The sequence below is a fragment of the Falco punctatus genome, assembly GCF_963210335.1.
Source record: "Falco punctatus genome assembly, chromosome: 5".
In the NCBI taxonomy this organism is placed as follows: domain Eukaryota; kingdom Metazoa; phylum Chordata; class Aves; order Falconiformes; family Falconidae; genus Falco; species Falco punctatus.
In genome coordinates, this window is record NC_137584.1 from 306,105 (window position 1) to 324,438 (window position 18,334).

The following is an 18,334-nucleotide window of genomic DNA, read 5'->3' on the forward strand; positions in this document are numbered from 1 at the left end:
TATGAGACCTAATATGCATAACAAAATAAGGCGCAGATCGAGAGTCCAAAAGGAAAATAAGTTCCTGTAACAGGGCAAGAAGTTGGGAATGCGAAACACTCCGCAGCACAGAAGCTTCAGCTCGTGTAACAATACCTGCAACAGAAGCAGAATCAGTAACAAGGTTGAGGGGTACGTTCCATTTTCGGAAAACACCAACAACTGCATTCAGTTGTACTATTTGAGGTGAACCCGAGACTGTCTCTCTGTGCGAATCCCATTGTCTCCGTTGATCATCCCACCACAGAAGAACAGACTTACGTGATTTGCCCGATCCACCTGTAAACACAGGAAGTGCCTGTAAGGGTTGTTCGCTTCTTCTGGGTTTTAACATCAGACGAAAATCAACGTTAAACAGGTTGTGTGAAGGTGGATGGGAAGTTATTTGACCTGTATATTCTCGCCCGGCACCTCCCCGGGACCTATAGCTTGACAAACTATTGTTGTACAATTCAACCACGAGAACCTCTAACACCTTTACCACTCAAACCTAGCCTTCTCCTTGACATCTTACATATCCCATAAACACCACCTACCCAACACCTCAACACCAAAATCATATTAACCCAAAGCCCCCATACTCACACGCCCCTAAGACTATAGGCGCCCAAACAGCCAACGAAACCACGTCCCCGTAGCTTACAATCCAAAAGCGTGGCACTGAAGATGCCAAGATGGCGTACGATATGAAAGCCGAGGACAAAAGACTTAGTCCTAACCTTACAGTTGGCTCCTGCTAGACATATACATGCAAGTATCCGCGGCCCAGTGTAAATGCCCTAGGCCTCTTGCTAAGACCAAAGGAGCAGGCATCAGGCACACACTACCAACTGTAGCCCAAGACGCCTTGCTCAGCCACACCCCCACGGGCACTCAGCAGTAAGTAACAGTAAGCAATAAGCGCAAGCTTGACTTAGTCACGGCAGCCTTCCGGGTTGGTAAATCTTGTGCCAGCCACCGCGGACACACAAGAAACCCAAGCCAACGGTCACACGGCGTAAAGAGCGGACTAGAGCCTGTCATAATAACTAGGAAACCCAAACGCAACTAAGCTGTCATAAGCCCGAGATACCCCTAAGGCCAACCTAAAGATGATCCTAGTAAACCTGACTGCGGCGAATGAAGAGACGGGACGCAGCTTGATGCAAGCAAATGTCAATGTGTGGTACAGAAGCACGAGGTTTCATACGCTTTCAGAAGCTGCGCGTTTTAAACTAATTGGTTCTTGAAGCTAAGCCTTGCATACTAGGCGACCCCTGACTGGTGGTTAACTACCAGCAATTAACAGCAAGGGCTTACCTTTCCTTGGCGCCATCCGTCTCCCACGTCCCTGTGCTCTGTAAACATGCCTCATCATGTTAATTGTCGTCTAGACAAGCTCGAGCACATTCCCCTCAGCTGACCGATTGCCACGCATGGTCCGAGTTTCCAGCCCGCTCCTGCGTCTCCCCCTTCCTGTCGCACAAAAAGAACCTTTGAAAGCCAACGAGTAAAAACAAGGCATAAGTAATAGAACAAATAAAAAACCAACCAAGACATATTATCAATGTCAAAATATCCCACTGTCTTTGTTCCGTACCATTTGACAATTGCCCCTTTTTGGTTTTGAACAGCTAGGACCAGGTTTGCCATGTTCTGCAGGGCCCTTGCAAACATGACAGCAACCAAGGTAATAGCAAACAACCAAGACTGCCAATTGAGTGAATGGATGCCAAAAAAGGCTGAAATTTTCTCAGATTTTGATACCGTGTTGCTGCAATGGGGCGCCTAAAATCCACGCAGCACATACCATCAAAATCCTCACAGCCGTGTCCTTGAAGCAACAACAAAAAGCAGTGGCAATTTTGACTCACATTCTTAACCGCCTACCAAACAAGGTGATTTAACTCTTCAATGCTTTCCCTGCTGTTACTCTGCATTAGAGAAGAACCGCTGCGACACGTTCCCCTCATAGCCTCCTACTCCATTAGCATCTACAGAAAGACAATGATCGACATTCAAAGTGTAAACAACATCATCTTCTTTTGGATTAACATTATACGTAGCTGGAAGGGCACACCAAACAAGAACTGGTTCCGTCCAAAAGTTCGAAACATAGCATGCCTTCTCTGAACATACCTCTGGGGTCATTCCCTTCATTCCCTCTTCTTTATGCAAAGAGAGACACTTTACCATAACAGAGAAGCCCCCGTTTACATCTCTGAGCCAGGACACAAACCGCAGCCGTGTGCGCCACCAGGCTCAGGGCAGAAACCACTCCTGTAGTTACATAACTATATATCTCTACGAGCGTGCAGACCCCTATTAAACACTAAATAACCATGTTTATCTTTCCTATTCTCCTTCATAATACCTAGTTGTTCTCTCATGATGAATCCTCCCTTCCCCTTATCGGTGTCAAGGGAATCATTGTTCCATGCACATGTCCCGTGTACAATGACTTGTCCTGTTCCCCTGCTTGGTCCGAGAGTATCACCTTTGTTAAGTGGTTTGATCCAGGGTGATAGCGATTCGTTCTAGGCGCTGTAAAAAGCGAAATGTATATTCTACGTCCTGACGTTGGGTATCTAACATGAATGCAAAACAGTAATCCTCACACAGTTTTTATTTCATTCTGTAGGGTCGGTGTCGGTATCCGTGGCCTGCAGTAAAGGTTCACGGAAAGGTCTTACAGTCTTCGCTGGGATCCATCTAGGTCCTTTTTCTGTAGGGACACAAGCATAACCTTTTCCCCATGTAACAAGAGGATACGGTCCCATAATTTTACCTGTGTCTGGATCTCGGACCAATACCGGGGCTTTAACCCGTGCCTCGAAGGAGGCATTTGCAGTGAAACGTCGAACTATCGGTGGGTTGTTATCTATGAAAGAACAATTCACAAAATTTAAACCATACAATGCTTTCCGCAACCGTTCCTCCAGAATAGCCATTCCCCTTCCCCCTTTTTGTTGTTGTAATAAACGTTTTAGAGACTGATGCGACCGTTCAATGAGAGATTGACCGGTGGGGGAATGAGGAATGCCAGTAATATGAGTTATACCCCATAGGGCAAAAAAGGTTTTTACAGTTGTTGAAACATAAAGACAGATAATGGTCCAGCTTAAGGGAATACCTAAAGTAGCAAAAGCACGCATTAAAGGTCTACGAACATCTCGTGCCTTTTCTCCTGTGTGACAAGAGGCAAACAAGGCACCTGAAAATGTATCAATGGAAGAGTGGATATATTTAAGGTTACCAAATTCAGAACCATGTGTGACATCTGTTTGCCGTAATTGTAGGCTTTGTCATCCTCTAGGATTAACTCCTGTAGCAATTGATGGGAAAGAATGTTTTTGACCATCAGAACAGACAGCAACAATATTTGACGCTTGTTGAGAAGTAAGGTCAAACTGTCGCTTAAGAGCTCCAGCATTTCGATGGAAAAAAGAGTGACTTAGTTTAGCTTGTGCAATCCGGTCTGGCAGTACTTGAACTGGTCACGTCAATAGGTCAGCTCGTCGATTGCCTTCTGCAAGAAAACCAGGTAGTGAGGTATGAGACCTAATATGCATAACAAAATAAGGCGCAGATCGAGAGTCCAAAAGGAAAATAAGTTCCTGTAACAGGGCAAGAAGTTGGGAATGCGAAACACTCCGCAGCACAGAAGCTTCAGCTCGTGTAACAATACCTGCAACAGAAGCAGAATCAGTAACAAGGTTGAGGGGTACGTTCCATTTTCGGAAAACACCAACAACTGCATTCAGTTGTACTATTTGAGGTGAACCCGAGACTGTCTCTCTGTGCGAATCCCATTGTCTCCGTTGATCATCCCACCACAGAAGAACAGACTTACGTGATTTGCCCGATCCACCTGTAAACACAGGAAGTGCCTGTAAGGGTTGTTCGCTTCTTCTGGGTTTTAACATCAGACGAAAATCAACGTTAAACAGGTTGTGTGAAGGTGGATGGGAAGTTATTTGACCTGTATATTCTCGCCCGGCACCTCCCCGGGACCTATAGCTTGACAAACTATTGTTGTACAATTCAACCACGAGAACCTCTAACACCTTTACCACTCAAACCTAGCCTTCTCCTTGACATCTTACATATCCCATAAACACCACCTACCCAACACCTCAACACCAAAATCATATTAACCCAAAGCCCCCATACTCACACGCCCCTAAGACTATAGGCGCCCAAACAGCCAACGAAACCACGTCCCCGTAGCTTACAATCCAAAAGCGTGGCACTGAAGATGCCAAGATGGCGTACGATATGAAAGCCGAGGACAAAAGACTTAGTCCTAACCTTACAGTTGGCTCCTGCTAGACATATACATGCAAGTATCCGCGGCCCAGTGTAAATGCCCTAGGCCTCTTGCTAAGACCAAAGGAGCAGGCATCAGGCACACACTACCAACTGTAGCCCAAGACGCCTTGCTCAGCCACACCCCCACGGGCACTCAGCAGTAAGTAACAGTAAGCAATAAGCGCAAGCTTGACTTAGTCACGGCAGCCTTCCGGGTTGGTAAATCTTGTGCCAGCCACCGCGGACACACAAGAAACCCAAGCCAACGGTCACACGGCGTAAAGAGCGGACTAGAGCCTGTCATAATAACTAGGAAACCCAAACGCAACTAAGCTGTCATAAGCCCGAGATACCCCTAAGGCCAACCTAAAGATGATCCTAGTAAACCTGACTGCGGCGAATGAAGAGACGGGACGCAGCTTGATGCAAGCAAATGTCAATGTGTGGTACAGAAGCACGAGGTTTCATACGCTTTCAGAAGCTGCGCGTTTTAAACTAATTGGTTCTTGAAGCTAAGCCTTGCATACTAGGCGACCCCTGACTGGTGGTTAACTACCAGCAATTAACAGCAAGGGCTTACCTTTCCTTGGCGCCATCCGTCTCCCACGTCCCTGTGCTCTGTAAACATGCCTCATCATGTTAATTGTCGTCTAGACAAGCTCGAGCACATTCCCCTCAGCTGACCGATTGCCACGCATGGTCCGAGTTTCCAGCCCGCTCCTGCGTCTCCCCCTTCCTGTCGCACAAAAAGAACCTTTGAAAGCCAACGAGTAAAAACAAGGCATAAGTAATAGAACAAATAAAAAACCAACCAAGACATATTATCAATGTCAAAATATCCCACTGTCTTTGTTCCGTACCATTTGACAATTGCCCCTTTTTGGTTTTGAACAGCTAGGACCAGGTTTGCCATGTTCTGCAGGGCCCTTGCAAACATGACAGCAACCAAGGTAATAGCAAACAACCAAGACTGCCAATTGAGTGAATGGATGCCAAAAAAGGCTGAAATTTTCTCAGATTTTGATACCGTGTTGCTGCAATGGGGCGCCTAAAATCCACGCAGCACATACCATCAAAATCCTCACAGCCGTGTCCTTGAAGCAACAACAAAAAGCAGTGGCAATTTTGACTCACATTCTTAACCGCCTACCAAACAAGGTGATTTAACTCTTCAATGCTTTCCCTGCTGTTACTCTGCATTAGAGAAGAACCGCTGCGACACGTTCCCCTCATAGCCTCCTACTCCATTAGCATCTACAGAAAGACAATGATCGACATTCAAAGTGTAAACAACATCATCTTCTTTTGGATTAACATTATACGTAGCTGGAAGGGCACACCAAACAAGAACTGGTTCCGTCCAAAAGTTCGAAACATAGCATGCCTTCTCTGAACATACCTCTGGGGTCATTCCCTTCATTCCCTCTTCTTTATGCAAAGAGAGACACTTTACCATAACAGAGAAGCCCCCGTTTACATCTCTGAGCCAGGACACAAACCGCAGCCGTGTGCGCCACCAGGCTCAGGGCAGAAACCACTCCTGTAGTTACATAACTATATATCTCTACGAGCGTGCAGACCCCTATTAAACACTAAATAACCATGTTTATCTTTCCTATTCTCCTTCATAATACCTAGTTGTTCTCTCATGATGAATCCTCCCTTCCCCTTATCGGTGTCAAGGGAATCATTGTTCCATGCACATGTCCCGTGTACAATGACTTGTCCTGTTCCCCTGCTTGGTCCGAGAGTATCACCTTTGTTAAGTGGTTTGATCCAGGGTGATAGCGATTCGTTCTAGGCGCTGTAAAAAGCGAAATGTATATTCTACGTCCTGACGTTGGGTATCTAACATGAATGCAAAACAGTAATCCTCACACAGTTTTTATTTCATTCTGTAGGGTCGGTGTCGCTATCAGTGGCCTGCAGTAAAGGTTCACGGAAAGGTCTTACAGTCTTCGCTGGGATCCATCTAGGTCCTTTTTCTGTAGGGACACAAGCATAACCTTTTCCCCATGTAACAAGAGGATACGGTCCCATAATTTTACCTGTGTCTGGATCTCGGACCAATACCGGGGCTTTAACCCGTGCCTCGAAGGAGGCATTTGCAGTGAAACGTCGAACTATCGGTGGGTTGTTATCTATGAAAGAACAATTCACAAAATTTAAACCATACAATGCTTTCCGCAACCGTTCCTCCGGAATAGCCATTCCCCTTCCCCCTTTTTGTTGTTGTAATAAACGTTTTAGAGACTGATGCGACCGTTCAATGAGAGATTGACCGGTGGGGGAATGAGGAATGCCAGTAATATGAGTTATACCCCATAGGGCAAAAAAGGTTTTTACAGTTGTTGAAACATAAAGACAGATAATGGTCCAGCTTAAGGGAATACCTAAAGTAGCAAAAGCACGCATTAAAGGTCTACGAACATCTCGTGCCTTTTCTCCTGTGTGACAAGAGGCAAACAAGGCACCTGAAAATGTATCAATGGAAGAGTGGATATATTTAAGGTTACCAAATTCAGAACCATGTGTGACATCTGTTTGCCGTAATTGTAGGCTTTGTCATCCTCTAGGATTAACTCCTGTAGCAATTGATGGGAAAGAATGTTTTTGACCATCAGGACAGACAGCAACAATATTTGACGCTTGTTGAGAAGTAAGGTCAAACTGTCGCTTAAGAGCTCCAGCATTTCGATGGAAAAAAGAGTGACTTAGTTTAGCTTGTGCAACCCGGTCTGGCAGTACTTGAACTGGTCACATCAATAGGTCAGCTCGTCGATTGCCTTCTGCAAGAAAACCAGGTAGTGAGGTATGAGACCTAATATGCATAACAAAATAAGGCGCAGATCGAGAGTCCAAAAGGAAAATAAGTTCCTGTAACAGGGCAAGAAGTTGGGAATGCGAAACACTCCGCAGCACAGAAGCTTCAGCTCGTGTAACAATACCTGCAACAGAAGCAGAATCAGTAACAAGGTTGAGGGGTACGTTCCATTTTCGGAAAACACCAACAACTGCATTCAGTTGTACTATTTGAGGTGAACCCGAGACTGTCTCTCTGTGCGAATCCCATTGTCTCCGTTGATCATCCCACCACAGAAGAACAGACTTACGTGATTTGCCCGATCCACCTGTAAACACAGGAAGTGCCTGTAAGGGTTGTTCGCTTCTTCTGGGTTTTAACATCAGACGAAAATCAACGTTAAACAGGTTGTGTGAAGGTGGATGGGAAGTTATTTGACCTGTATAGTCGGCAAGTGCCATAACAAAGGTGTCTGATTGCCGAAAAAGCCATTTTAAGTATACTGTTGTTATTGGTAGACAAATAGAGACAAAATCCTTCCCTGATAAGGTTAACAGGCGTGATCTAACTTTAACAATCAGAGGCTCAAACGTTTCCTGTTGTGTCAAAATAGTTTTTGTAGGCTGGTTAGGTAAAAGGATCCATTCAATAATCAACAGGGGGTCTGAGTTCTGAAGGTCCCGTTGAAATATCAGGGCATGAGGCTGTCGTACAGCCGTTTAAAATCATCAAGTAAAAAGGCAGTTCAGGGGCCCATCGGTGGGCCTGTCGAGAAGCGATAGCTGAGGCAACCTGTTGTAAAGAGCTATCTGCTTCAGAGTTAAGATTACGTGGAGAACAAGATTAGTGTCCCCTTTTAGTAGGTCAAACAGAGGACCCAAGTCTGTATTAGAAATTCCCAATAATGGTCGAACCCAATTTATTGTTCCCAGTAATTTTTGTGCATCATGCAGGTTTCTTACATTGGTATTGCTCTGCAATGGTTGAGGAACAATAGTTTGTGCTCTTATCCGCCAGCCCAGATATTTCCAAGGGGGAAACTTTTGGACCTTTTCTGGTGCTATAGAGAGACCTGCCGAATTCACGGCATCCGTGACAAGGGCTACAGCTTTCTCCATGACTTCGTGATGTTGTGCTGCCACTAAAAGGTCATCCATATAATGATACAATAACACAGTAGGCATAGCGTTTCGGACAGGACCGAGTATTTTTGCAACATACCATTGACACGTTGTTGGGCTATTTTTCATACCTTGTGGCAGTCCAACCCACTGATATCTCTGCAACGGAGCTTGCGTGTTGAGGCTCGGAATGGAAAAGGCAAGATTTGGGGCATCATCTAGATGCAATGGGATACTGGAAAAACAATCTTTAATATCTATGACAGTTAGATGCCAATGTCGAGGGATCATAGTTGGAGACGGGAGCCCGGGTTGGAGGGCTCCCATATCTTCCAAAGCATCATTAATTTTTCTGAGATCATGGAGCAAGCGCCCCTTGCCAGTTTGTTTTTTAATAACAAAAACTGGTGAATTCCATGGGCGGGTAGAAGGTACAATGTGTCCTTTGGACAGTTGTTCTGAGACTAAGTTTTGAAGTACGCGGAGTTTTTCCAAAGGAAGGGGCCATTGAGCCACCCAAATAGGAACATCAGTCTTCCAGGTTATTTTTAGGGTGTCACGCACTTCAATGGCCCCATCTAAAAATGTGTATGGATAGACATTCCCCATTGTGACAATACATCACGTCCCCACAAAACCATAGGGACAGGTAGCACAAAAGGTTTAACAGAAGCCACATGTCCCTCTGGTCCTTCAATTCAAATTGGTTCCAAACTCTGACGACTGTTACCAGTCCCCCTATCCCAGCCAGTGTCTGAGAGACATTAGTCAGTGGCCATTGCGGAGGCCATTTGGCTTGAGAAATTACTGTGACATCAGCTCCAGTGTCAATGATCCCATTTAATGCTATTTGTTGGTCGTTGTAAATAAGGGTACACTGATACATAGGTCGCTGTGGAGAAATAGATTGTACCCACAAAATGTGAGGTAACCCTGTAGATGCACTACCTCCTCTCCTCTGCGGAGGGTGATCAGTGGTAAGAGAGCTTACCCCTGCCGGGATCAAAATCAATTGCGCTATTCGACTACCCTGAGGTATCGTACAAGGTGGAAATGGAGTCCACGCCATAATTTTGATTTCGTCCACCCTGTCAGAGTCAATAACACCTGGTAAAACAAATAGACCACACAACGTTGTGGAAGATCTACCAACTAATAGAGCTTGTGTAGCAGGGGGTAATGGTCCTTTGACATTTGTTGATAATAAACGAACCGAGGAATCCAGCAACGTTACTGTGTGTGAGGTTGCCAGGTCCAATCCTGCGCTGCCTGAGGTTGCTGGACAGAGACTTGAGGTGTCGGTACTTCTCTCCGAGCTTGTTGAAATGTCAGCTGTGGCATTTGTGTCTGCACGCGTCGCTGCCCCGCACTCCGCGGTCGGTTTCCCTGTATCTGTTGTCCCTGGAAATCATACTTAGATCGACATTGATTAGCATAATGACGCCCTTTCCGACATGTCGGACAAACTCCACTACCAGGAGGTTGTTGTTTATTCCCCGCAGCCCGCCCAAGACAATTTCTCTTTAGATGACCAGGCTTACCACAACCATAGCAATTCCCCACACCACGCATCGTTGCAGAAGCAGCAGCCATAGCTTCAAACCTGTGGTCAACCGTACCGATTCGGTTACATGCTTCCACCACTTCCACTAGAGTGGGGTTCCGGTTCGGAAGAGACTTCAATAGCCTTTTACAATCAACATTAGCATTTTCAACAGCTAGTTTTGTCAGCAATATACCTCGAGCTTCCGCATTATCTACTTGACGTTCCAAAGCCTGTTTTAGTCTGTCAATAAACTGCATATAAGGTTCTCGAGACTCCTGAGTGATGTTAGTAAAGGCTTTTTGTGGCGTTTGTACGTCAGGAACCTGGAGAAAAGCCTTTTTCGCCTCTTCTCTAAGTGCCTCGAGAGCCGCACGGGGGCAGTGTTGAGCCCGTGTTACCGGATCAACATGTGCACCGGTGCCCGTAAGATGTTCTATTGTTAGTGCAGCTAATACAGGATCATTATGATTAACATACGTGAGGAGGAGTGCTTGCAATCCTCCTTTCCAGTGCGACTCCCACAACGTATACCGAGTCCGGGTTAGCAGCAATCGTGCTAAAGATTTCAAATCACGAGGAGTCACGATATAAGTATCAAACACGGAAGATAACAGACTTATACAACAGGGAGAAGAAATACCATGTTCTGTAACTGTGCGGCGCAGTTCTTTAACAACCGAAAAAGAAAGAGCCTCCCATCGTGCTCCCCCTGCTCAACCCTGAGAATACAAGACCGGAGCAACTATAGTTTTAGCCATTTCTAAATCCCCCTCCTTTAAGGCTTGTCTCTTTATTTTTGCCCACACGTCACGTAGATCAGGAGGGTATAAACCAGGTTCTTTTGCACGGTCTAGCGGTCCCGGGTCAAAAGGATCTTCTTCTGGCAGATACCCCACCGCATTGACACCCAGGGGTCTAGAGCACTGTGACTTAGAGGCTGATAAGGAAAGAGCTATAGGAGCTTGCGATTCCTCCTCCTCTCCTTCCTCTGCGTTCATAGTCTCAAAAATAACTCTCCATGAAGAAAGCAGACGGTGGGACTCAATATTGCCTTTTCTCGCAGAATCCCATAATTTCACCCCTGTGTCGTCCCAAAGTTCCCACGTAAAAATTGTAGATGCAGTCACTGCAGGCATATTTACTTGCACCCACCTGAGCATTGCTTTAAGGTCATGCCCAGAGATATTTTACTTATGTTTATTAAGAAGACCTTTCATAAGCTCATAAACGTCTCCTTCTGGGGACGAAGCCTGATTCCCCATTACGGATTTCCCACAGCTCACCTCTCAACTCCGGAAGGATTTCTTGCTGGCTCCTGCTTCCTTTCAGCAGACCAGTCAAAGTTCTGTGGGATTCGCTGCATGTCGCTCAGATAGGCTCCCTCCTCTTGAGGTGTTTTAGCTCTACCCAAGCCAGAATAGCTCTGCTTGACCCAGGGTTCTCCAGGCACGTAGGGGGGAACAGCAGGCAGAAGACCTCCTTACCAGGTGTGCCACCATCTTGTGCATGTACTTGGTGCAGTTGTCCACCTCATTTTTGGGACCTCGGAGTTGGACCATGTCACTCTTGTGTGCAGCAGGGTCTGGGAAGTTGATGATAACCTGCAGGAGTGGTCATTTATAGTTAGCTCAAGCAAAAGCAAGAACCCTTGTGTCAGACACATGCAAAGGTTGGGGGGATCCTACACATCCCCTTTTCCCATTCAGAAAAGGGTAACCGTGTTAGCGGCCTCTGGCTAAAAGAACTATCTTCTCAGACAGTTGCGCTACAGAGCCACTAAAGTTACGACTTCTGTGACGACAGGCCTACTACCCACGTAGGAAATAACCCCTCTGGATTCCTCATCTCCTAAAAAGCCTTACCTCTGGGAATTTCTCCCGGATTTCCCAGATCCGCTCACCCTTCTGCCCAATGATGGTCCGGTGGAATTTCTGCTCAATGATTAGGTCCGCAGTGTGTTCATTTTCCTGATGGGAACAGAGGGCACGCTGAGTGTTCAGCCGGAGAGCCATCTACTTTTACTTAGCGGTTTGCTGCCCGACAGTTTACTTGCCAGCACTGTCCCTCTTTTCTCTAGACAAAATTCACTCTGCGTTGACAGAGAAGGGCTACCCGAGGGAACAGAGGAAGACATTTGTGAAGAGGAACTTGCACTTGTCATGAGATCCAAGTGCTCGGTGGGCAAGGGGCACACACCCGCACCAGAAGGTTACAAGGGAACACGAGAGCCCAAACCCTGCAGTCTCCCAAACATCACATCCTACTCACCCACCATACGGGAAGCGAGTTCCAGCAGCTCTTTCTTGGCCTGTGGGACCCCCTGTGGGTCTCCTTCAATTCCGATCAGGTTGCTCTTCTCGTTGTCCGGGGGAATGCGCACAGACACCTTGTACAGATCCTTAATCCCGTTAACTTCAAGGCAAGGACTGTGGTGACGCAGTCTGCTAGGCAAAGACTTGGAAGCAAGGCACCTTGATTATCACTGCTCAGAGGCTGTTGAAGAAGTAAACCCGCCTCTGGGAAGGGCTCAGTGGGGTACGGTTGAGACAGGGGAAATTGCCTCTTCACCCTGGAGTTCAGCGAGAGCAGACCTGTGCCACACGAGAACCTGTACAAGTAAATACCGTGGCATCTACAGAGCCAATTGTTCGCTTGTCAGAGCGAGGCGTGTTTCTTCCCCAAACAGTATCACATTTAGAGCAGAGGATAATCATTCATTTCTACCCCAAACTCTTTGCTGGGGACATGTTGCAGTGCTATCAAACTAGCAGACCGCAACAAGGCTTTACCGTTGGCCATATTCTACTGCCGGAGCTGTAGCACCTTCCTCCAGAGGCCAGACCACACTGCTCCTCCTCCATCTGACACCCTCTCCCACAGGCCACAGGGCTATTTAACCACTTAGCGGGAACCAGCTACACCTGCACATCGTCCATGTCAATCAACCCACTGCCTCTGAGGCAAGGCCACAGCTGCATGTTATCAGTGCAAATCAACCCACTGCCTTCATTCCTCTACAGGGAGAAGCTCACCAAGCAGATTTCCACCACCCACAACTGGCTGCTAAAATGTCATTCGCACAGAGCAACGTGTGGGGACAAAAAAAAACCAACTTCCTCCAGGACACATCAAAGTAATTCCACTACTGTTCAGGCTCCCAAGGTACTTTCACACGTTAAAGCCATCGCAAGGCCTCACGGCCCATTTCTCTCCTTGTACTACCACCACCACTCCAGAAAAGCAGAGGAAATGTGATGGAGACAGCACACTGGGTGAGCTACAGAGCCCCTGATACCATCTACTAAACACGAAGAGCGTGAGCATGGGAAGGACTAGAAAGGCACTCCACTTACTGTTAGCTCCGTTCTTGCCAATGAGGTGTCGGTGGAATTGGTGGTCAACCTTGATTATTGCGTAATCCATCCCGTTGATCTAAAAAGAATTCTATTTTTTATAGATATATATATGTATGTATGTACAATTATTATATATTATATTAAATAGGGCCAGGTAGGACAGGCCACCGCTTCTGTCTCGTGCCCTAAGTAACTGCCTACTGCCAAGCATTGGCACTGACTCACCAGCGGTCAGCTCCAAGCACTTCTGCTATTAAGCAGAGCACAAGCATTCCTCTGCTTTGAGAAGAGAGCACTGTGCTCATGAAACATTGAAAAGACTTACTTATGTGCCTCTCCGGCTATAACAAAGAGAACCCTTCCTTCTCTGCACCAAAAAAATTAATGCTGACTTTTCAAGAATGCTATGGATGAGTTTCATAACCAAGGGGTGTCATCCACCTGCCACACAATTTGTCTTCTGCAAGTTCGATTAAGCACGTCAAGACATCATAGGGATGTGACAAACACCTCATCACCTCTGCTCTGTTGCCCCTTCTTCCCCCAGTTTCTTCCTGGAACTAGTAACTCCAGCTCACCAGTTCCTTGACCATGGCTTCAATCTGTTCCTGAGCCACATGCACATCTTCTGTAGGTCCTTCCAAAGTGATGTTATCCTCTCCTCCAGTGAATTTGATGTGAACCTTGAGGTGAAAGACAATGAATCTCTTAAGAATTTGCCAAGATCCAAGCCAGGCCAATGCCCTTGGTTCTTGAAGCTAAGCCTTGCATACTAGGCAATCCCTGACTGGTGGCTAACTACCAGCAATTAACAGCAAGGGGTTACCTTTCCTTGGCGCCACCCTTGGCACCATCCGTCTCCCACTCCCCTGTGCTCTGTAAACATGCCTCATCATGTTAATTGTTGTCTAGACAAGCTCGAGCACATTCCCCTCAGCTGACCGATTGCCACGCACGGTCCTAGTTTCCAGCCGGCTCCTGCGTCTCCCCCTTCCTGTCGCACAAAAGAACCTTTGAAAGCCAACGAGTAAAAACAAGGCATAAGTAACCGAACAAATAAAAAACCAACTAAGACATATTAGCAATGTCAAAATAACCCACTGTCTTTGTTCCGTACCATTTGACAATTGCCCCTGTTTGTTTTTGAACAGCTAGGACCAGATTTGCCATGTTCTGCAGGGCCCTTGCAAACATGACAGCAACCAAGGAAATAGCAAACAACCAAGACTGCCAATTGAGTGAATGGATGCCAAAAAAGGCTGAAATTTTCTCAGATTTTGATACCCTGTTGCTGCAATGGGGCGCCTAAAATCCACACAGCACATACCATCAAAATCCTCACAGCCGTGTCCTTGAAGCAACAACAAAAAGCAATGGCAATTTTGACTCACATTCTTAACCGCCTACCAAACAAGGTGATTTAACTCTTCAATGCTTTCCCTGCTGTTTCTCTGGATAAGAGAAGAACCGCTGCGACACGTTCCCCTCATAGCCTCCTACTCCATTAGCATCTACAGAAAGACAATGATCGACATTCAAAGAGTAAACAACATCATCTTCTTTTGGATTAATATTATACGTAGCTGGAAGGGCACACCAAACAAGAACTGGTTCCGTCCAAAAGTTCGAAACATAGCATGCCTTCTCTGAACGTACCTCTGGGGTCATTCCCTTCATTCCCTCTTCTTTATGCAAAGAGAGACACTTTACCAATACAGAGAAGCCCCCGTTTACATCTCTGAGCCAGGACACAAACCGCAGCTGTGTGCGCCACCAGGCTCAGGGCAGAAACCACTCCTGTAGTTACATAACTATATATCTCTACGAGCGTGCAGACCCCTATTAAACACTAAATAACCATGTTTATCTTTCCTATTCTCCTTCATAATACCTAGTTGTTCTCTCATGATGAATCCTCCCTTCCCCTTATCGGTGTCAAGGGAAACATTGTTCCGTGTACAATGAGTTGTCCTGTTCCCCTGCTCGGTCCGAGAGTATTACCTTTGTTAAGTGGTTTGATCCAGGGTGATAGTGTTCGTTCTAGGCGCGGTAAAAAGCGAAATCTATATTCCATGTCCCGATTTTGTGTATCTCACATGAATGCAAAACAGTAATCCTCACGCAGTTTTTATTTCATTCTGTAGGGTCGGTGTCGGTATCGGTTGCCTGCAGTAAAGGTTCACGGAAAGGTCTTGCATTCTTCGCTGGGATCCATCTAGGTCCTTTTTCTGTAGAGACGCAAGCATAACCTTTTCCCCATGTAACAAGAGGATACGGTCCCATAATTTTACCTGTGTCTGGATCTCGGACCAATACCGGGGCTTTAACCCGTGCCTCGAAGGAGGTATTTGCAGTGAAACGTCGAACTATCGGTGGGTTGTTATCTATGAAAGAACAATTCACAAAATTAAAAACATACAATGCTTTCCGCAACCGTTCCTCCGGAATAGCCATTCCCCTTCCCCCTTTTTGTTGTTGTAATAAACCTTTTAGAGACTGATGAGACCGTTCAATGAGAGATTGACCGGTGGGGGAATGAGGAATGCCAGTAATATGAGTTATACCCCATAGGGCAAAAAAGGTTTTTACAGTTGTTGAAACATAAAGACAGATAATGGTCCAGCTTAAGGGAATACCTAAAGTAGCAAAAGCACGCATTAAAGGTCTACGAACATCTCGTGCCTTTTCTCCTGTGTGACAGGAGGCAAACAAGGCACCTGAAAATGTATCAATGGAAGAGTGGATATATTTAAGGTTACCAAATTCAGAACCATGTGTGACATCTGTTTGCCGTAATTGTAGGCTTTGTCATCCTCTAGGATTAACTCCTGTAGCAATTGAAGGGAAGGAATGTTTTTGACCATCAGGACAGACAGCAACAATATTTGATGCTCCTTGAGAAGTAAGGTCAAACTGTCCCTTAAGAGCTCCAGCATTTTGATGCAAAAAAAGAGTGACTTAGTTTAGCTTGTGCAACCCGGTCTGGCAGTACTTGAACTGGTCACGTCAATAGGTCAGCTCGTCGATTGCCTTCTGCAAGAAAACCAGGTAGTGAGGTATGAGACCTAATATGCATAACAAAGTAAGGCGCAGATCGAGAGTCCAAAAGGAAAATAAGTTCCTGTAACAGGGCAAAAAGTTGGGAATGCGAAACACTCCGCAGCACAGAAGCTTCAGCTCGTGTAACAATACCTGCAACAGAAGCAGAATCAGTAACAAGGCTGAGGGGTACGTTCCATTTTCGGAAAACACCAACAACTGCATTCAGTTGTACTATTTGAGGTGAACCCGAGACTGTCTCTCTGTGCGAATCCCATTGTCTCCGTTGATCATCCCACCACAGAAGAACAGACTTACGTGATTTGCCCGATCCACCTGTAAACACAGGAAGTGCCTGTAAGGGTTGTTCGCTTCTTCTGGGTTTTAACATCAGACGAAAATCAACGTTAAACAGGTTGTGTGAAGGTGGATGGGAAGTTATTTGACCTGTATATTCTCGCCCGGCACCTCCCCGGGACCTACAGCTTGACAAACTATTGTTGTACAATTCAACCACGAGAACCTCTGACACCTTTACCACTCAAACCTAGCCTTCTCCTTGACATCTTATATATCCCATAAACACCACCTACCCAACACCTCAACACCAAAATCATATTAACCCAAAGCCCCCATACACACACGCCCCTAAGACTATAGGCACCCAAACGGCCAACGAAACCACGTTCCCGTAGCTTACAATCCAAAAGCGTGGCACTGAAGATGCCAAAATGGCGTACGATATGAAAGCCGAGGACAAAAGACTTAGTCCTAACCTTACAGTTGGCTCCTGCTAGACATATACATGCAAGTATCCGCGGCCCAGTGTAAATGCCCTAGGCCTCTTGCTAAGACCAAAGGAGCAGGCATCAGGCACACACTACCAACTGTAGCCCAAGACGCCTTGCTCAGCCACACCCCCACGGGCACTCAGCAGTAAGTAACAGTAAGCAATAAGCGCAAGCTTGACTTAGTCACGGCAGCCTTCCGGGTTGGTAAATCTTGTGCCAGCCACCGCGGACACACAAGAAACCCAAGCCAACGGTCACACGGCGTAAAGAGCGGACTAGAGCCTGTCATAATAACTAGGAAACCCAAACACAACTAAACTGTCATAAGCCCGAGATACCCCTAAGGCCAACCTAAAGATGATCCTAGTAAACCTGACTGCGGCGAATGAAAAGACGGGACGCAGCTTGATGCAAGCAAATGTCAATGTGTGGTACAGAAGCACGAGGTTTCATACGCTTTCAGAAGCTGCGCGTTTTAAACTAATTGGTTCTTGAAGCTAAGCCTTGCATACTAGGCGACCCCTGACTGGTGGCTAACTACCAGCAATTAACAGCAAGGGGTTACCTTTCCTTGGCGCCATCTGTCTCCCACTCCCCTGTGCTCTGTAAACATGCCTCATCATGTTAATTGTTGTCTAGACAAGCTCGAGCACATTCCCCTCAGCTGACCGATTGCCACGCATGGTCCGAGTTTCCAGCCCGCTCCTGCGTCTCCCCCTTCCTGTCGCACAAAAGAACCTTTGAAAGCCAACGAGTAAAAACAAGGCATAAGTAATAGAACAAATAAAAAACCAACCAAGACATATTATCGATGTCAAAATATCCCACTGTCTTTGTTCCGTACCATTTGACAATTGCCCCTTTTTGGTTTTGAACAGCTAGGACCAGGTTTGCCATGTTCTGCAGGGCCCTTGCAAACATGACAGCAACCAAGGTAATAGCAAACAACCAAGACTGCCAATTGAGTGAATGGATGCCAAAAAAGGCTGAAATTTTCTCAGATTTTGATACCGTGTTGCTGCAATGGGGCGCCTAAAATCCACGCAGCACATACCATCAAAATCCTCACAGCCGTGTCCTTGAAGCAACAACAAAAAGCAATGGCAATTTTGACTCACATTCTTAACCGCCTACCAAACAAGGTGATTTAACTCTTCAATGCTTTCCCTGCTGTTACTCTGCATTAGAGAAGAACCGCTGCGACACGTTCCCCTCATAGCCTCCTACTCCATTAGCATCTACAGAAAGACAATGATCGACATTCAAAGTGTAAACAACATCATCTTCTTTTGGATTAACATTATACGTAGCTGGAAGGGCACACCAAACAAGAACTGGTTCCGTCCAAA

At 46.2% G+C, this 18,334-nt stretch overlaps 1 protein-coding gene across 1 annotated transcript in view; it reads right to left on the reverse strand.

Annotated features, from left to right (window-relative positions):
- The window catches only part of LOC308064564 (vigilin-like), a gene marked incomplete at both ends in the record, with an annotated part of 137,939 nt that overhangs the window by 15,749 nt on the left and 103,856 nt on the right, over positions 1–18,334 (reverse strand). The window contains 1 exon segment of the mRNA XM_080389200.1: positions 13,153–13,231. Within this exon segment, the coding sequence (XP_080245326.1) occupies positions 13,153–13,231 (79 nt within the window).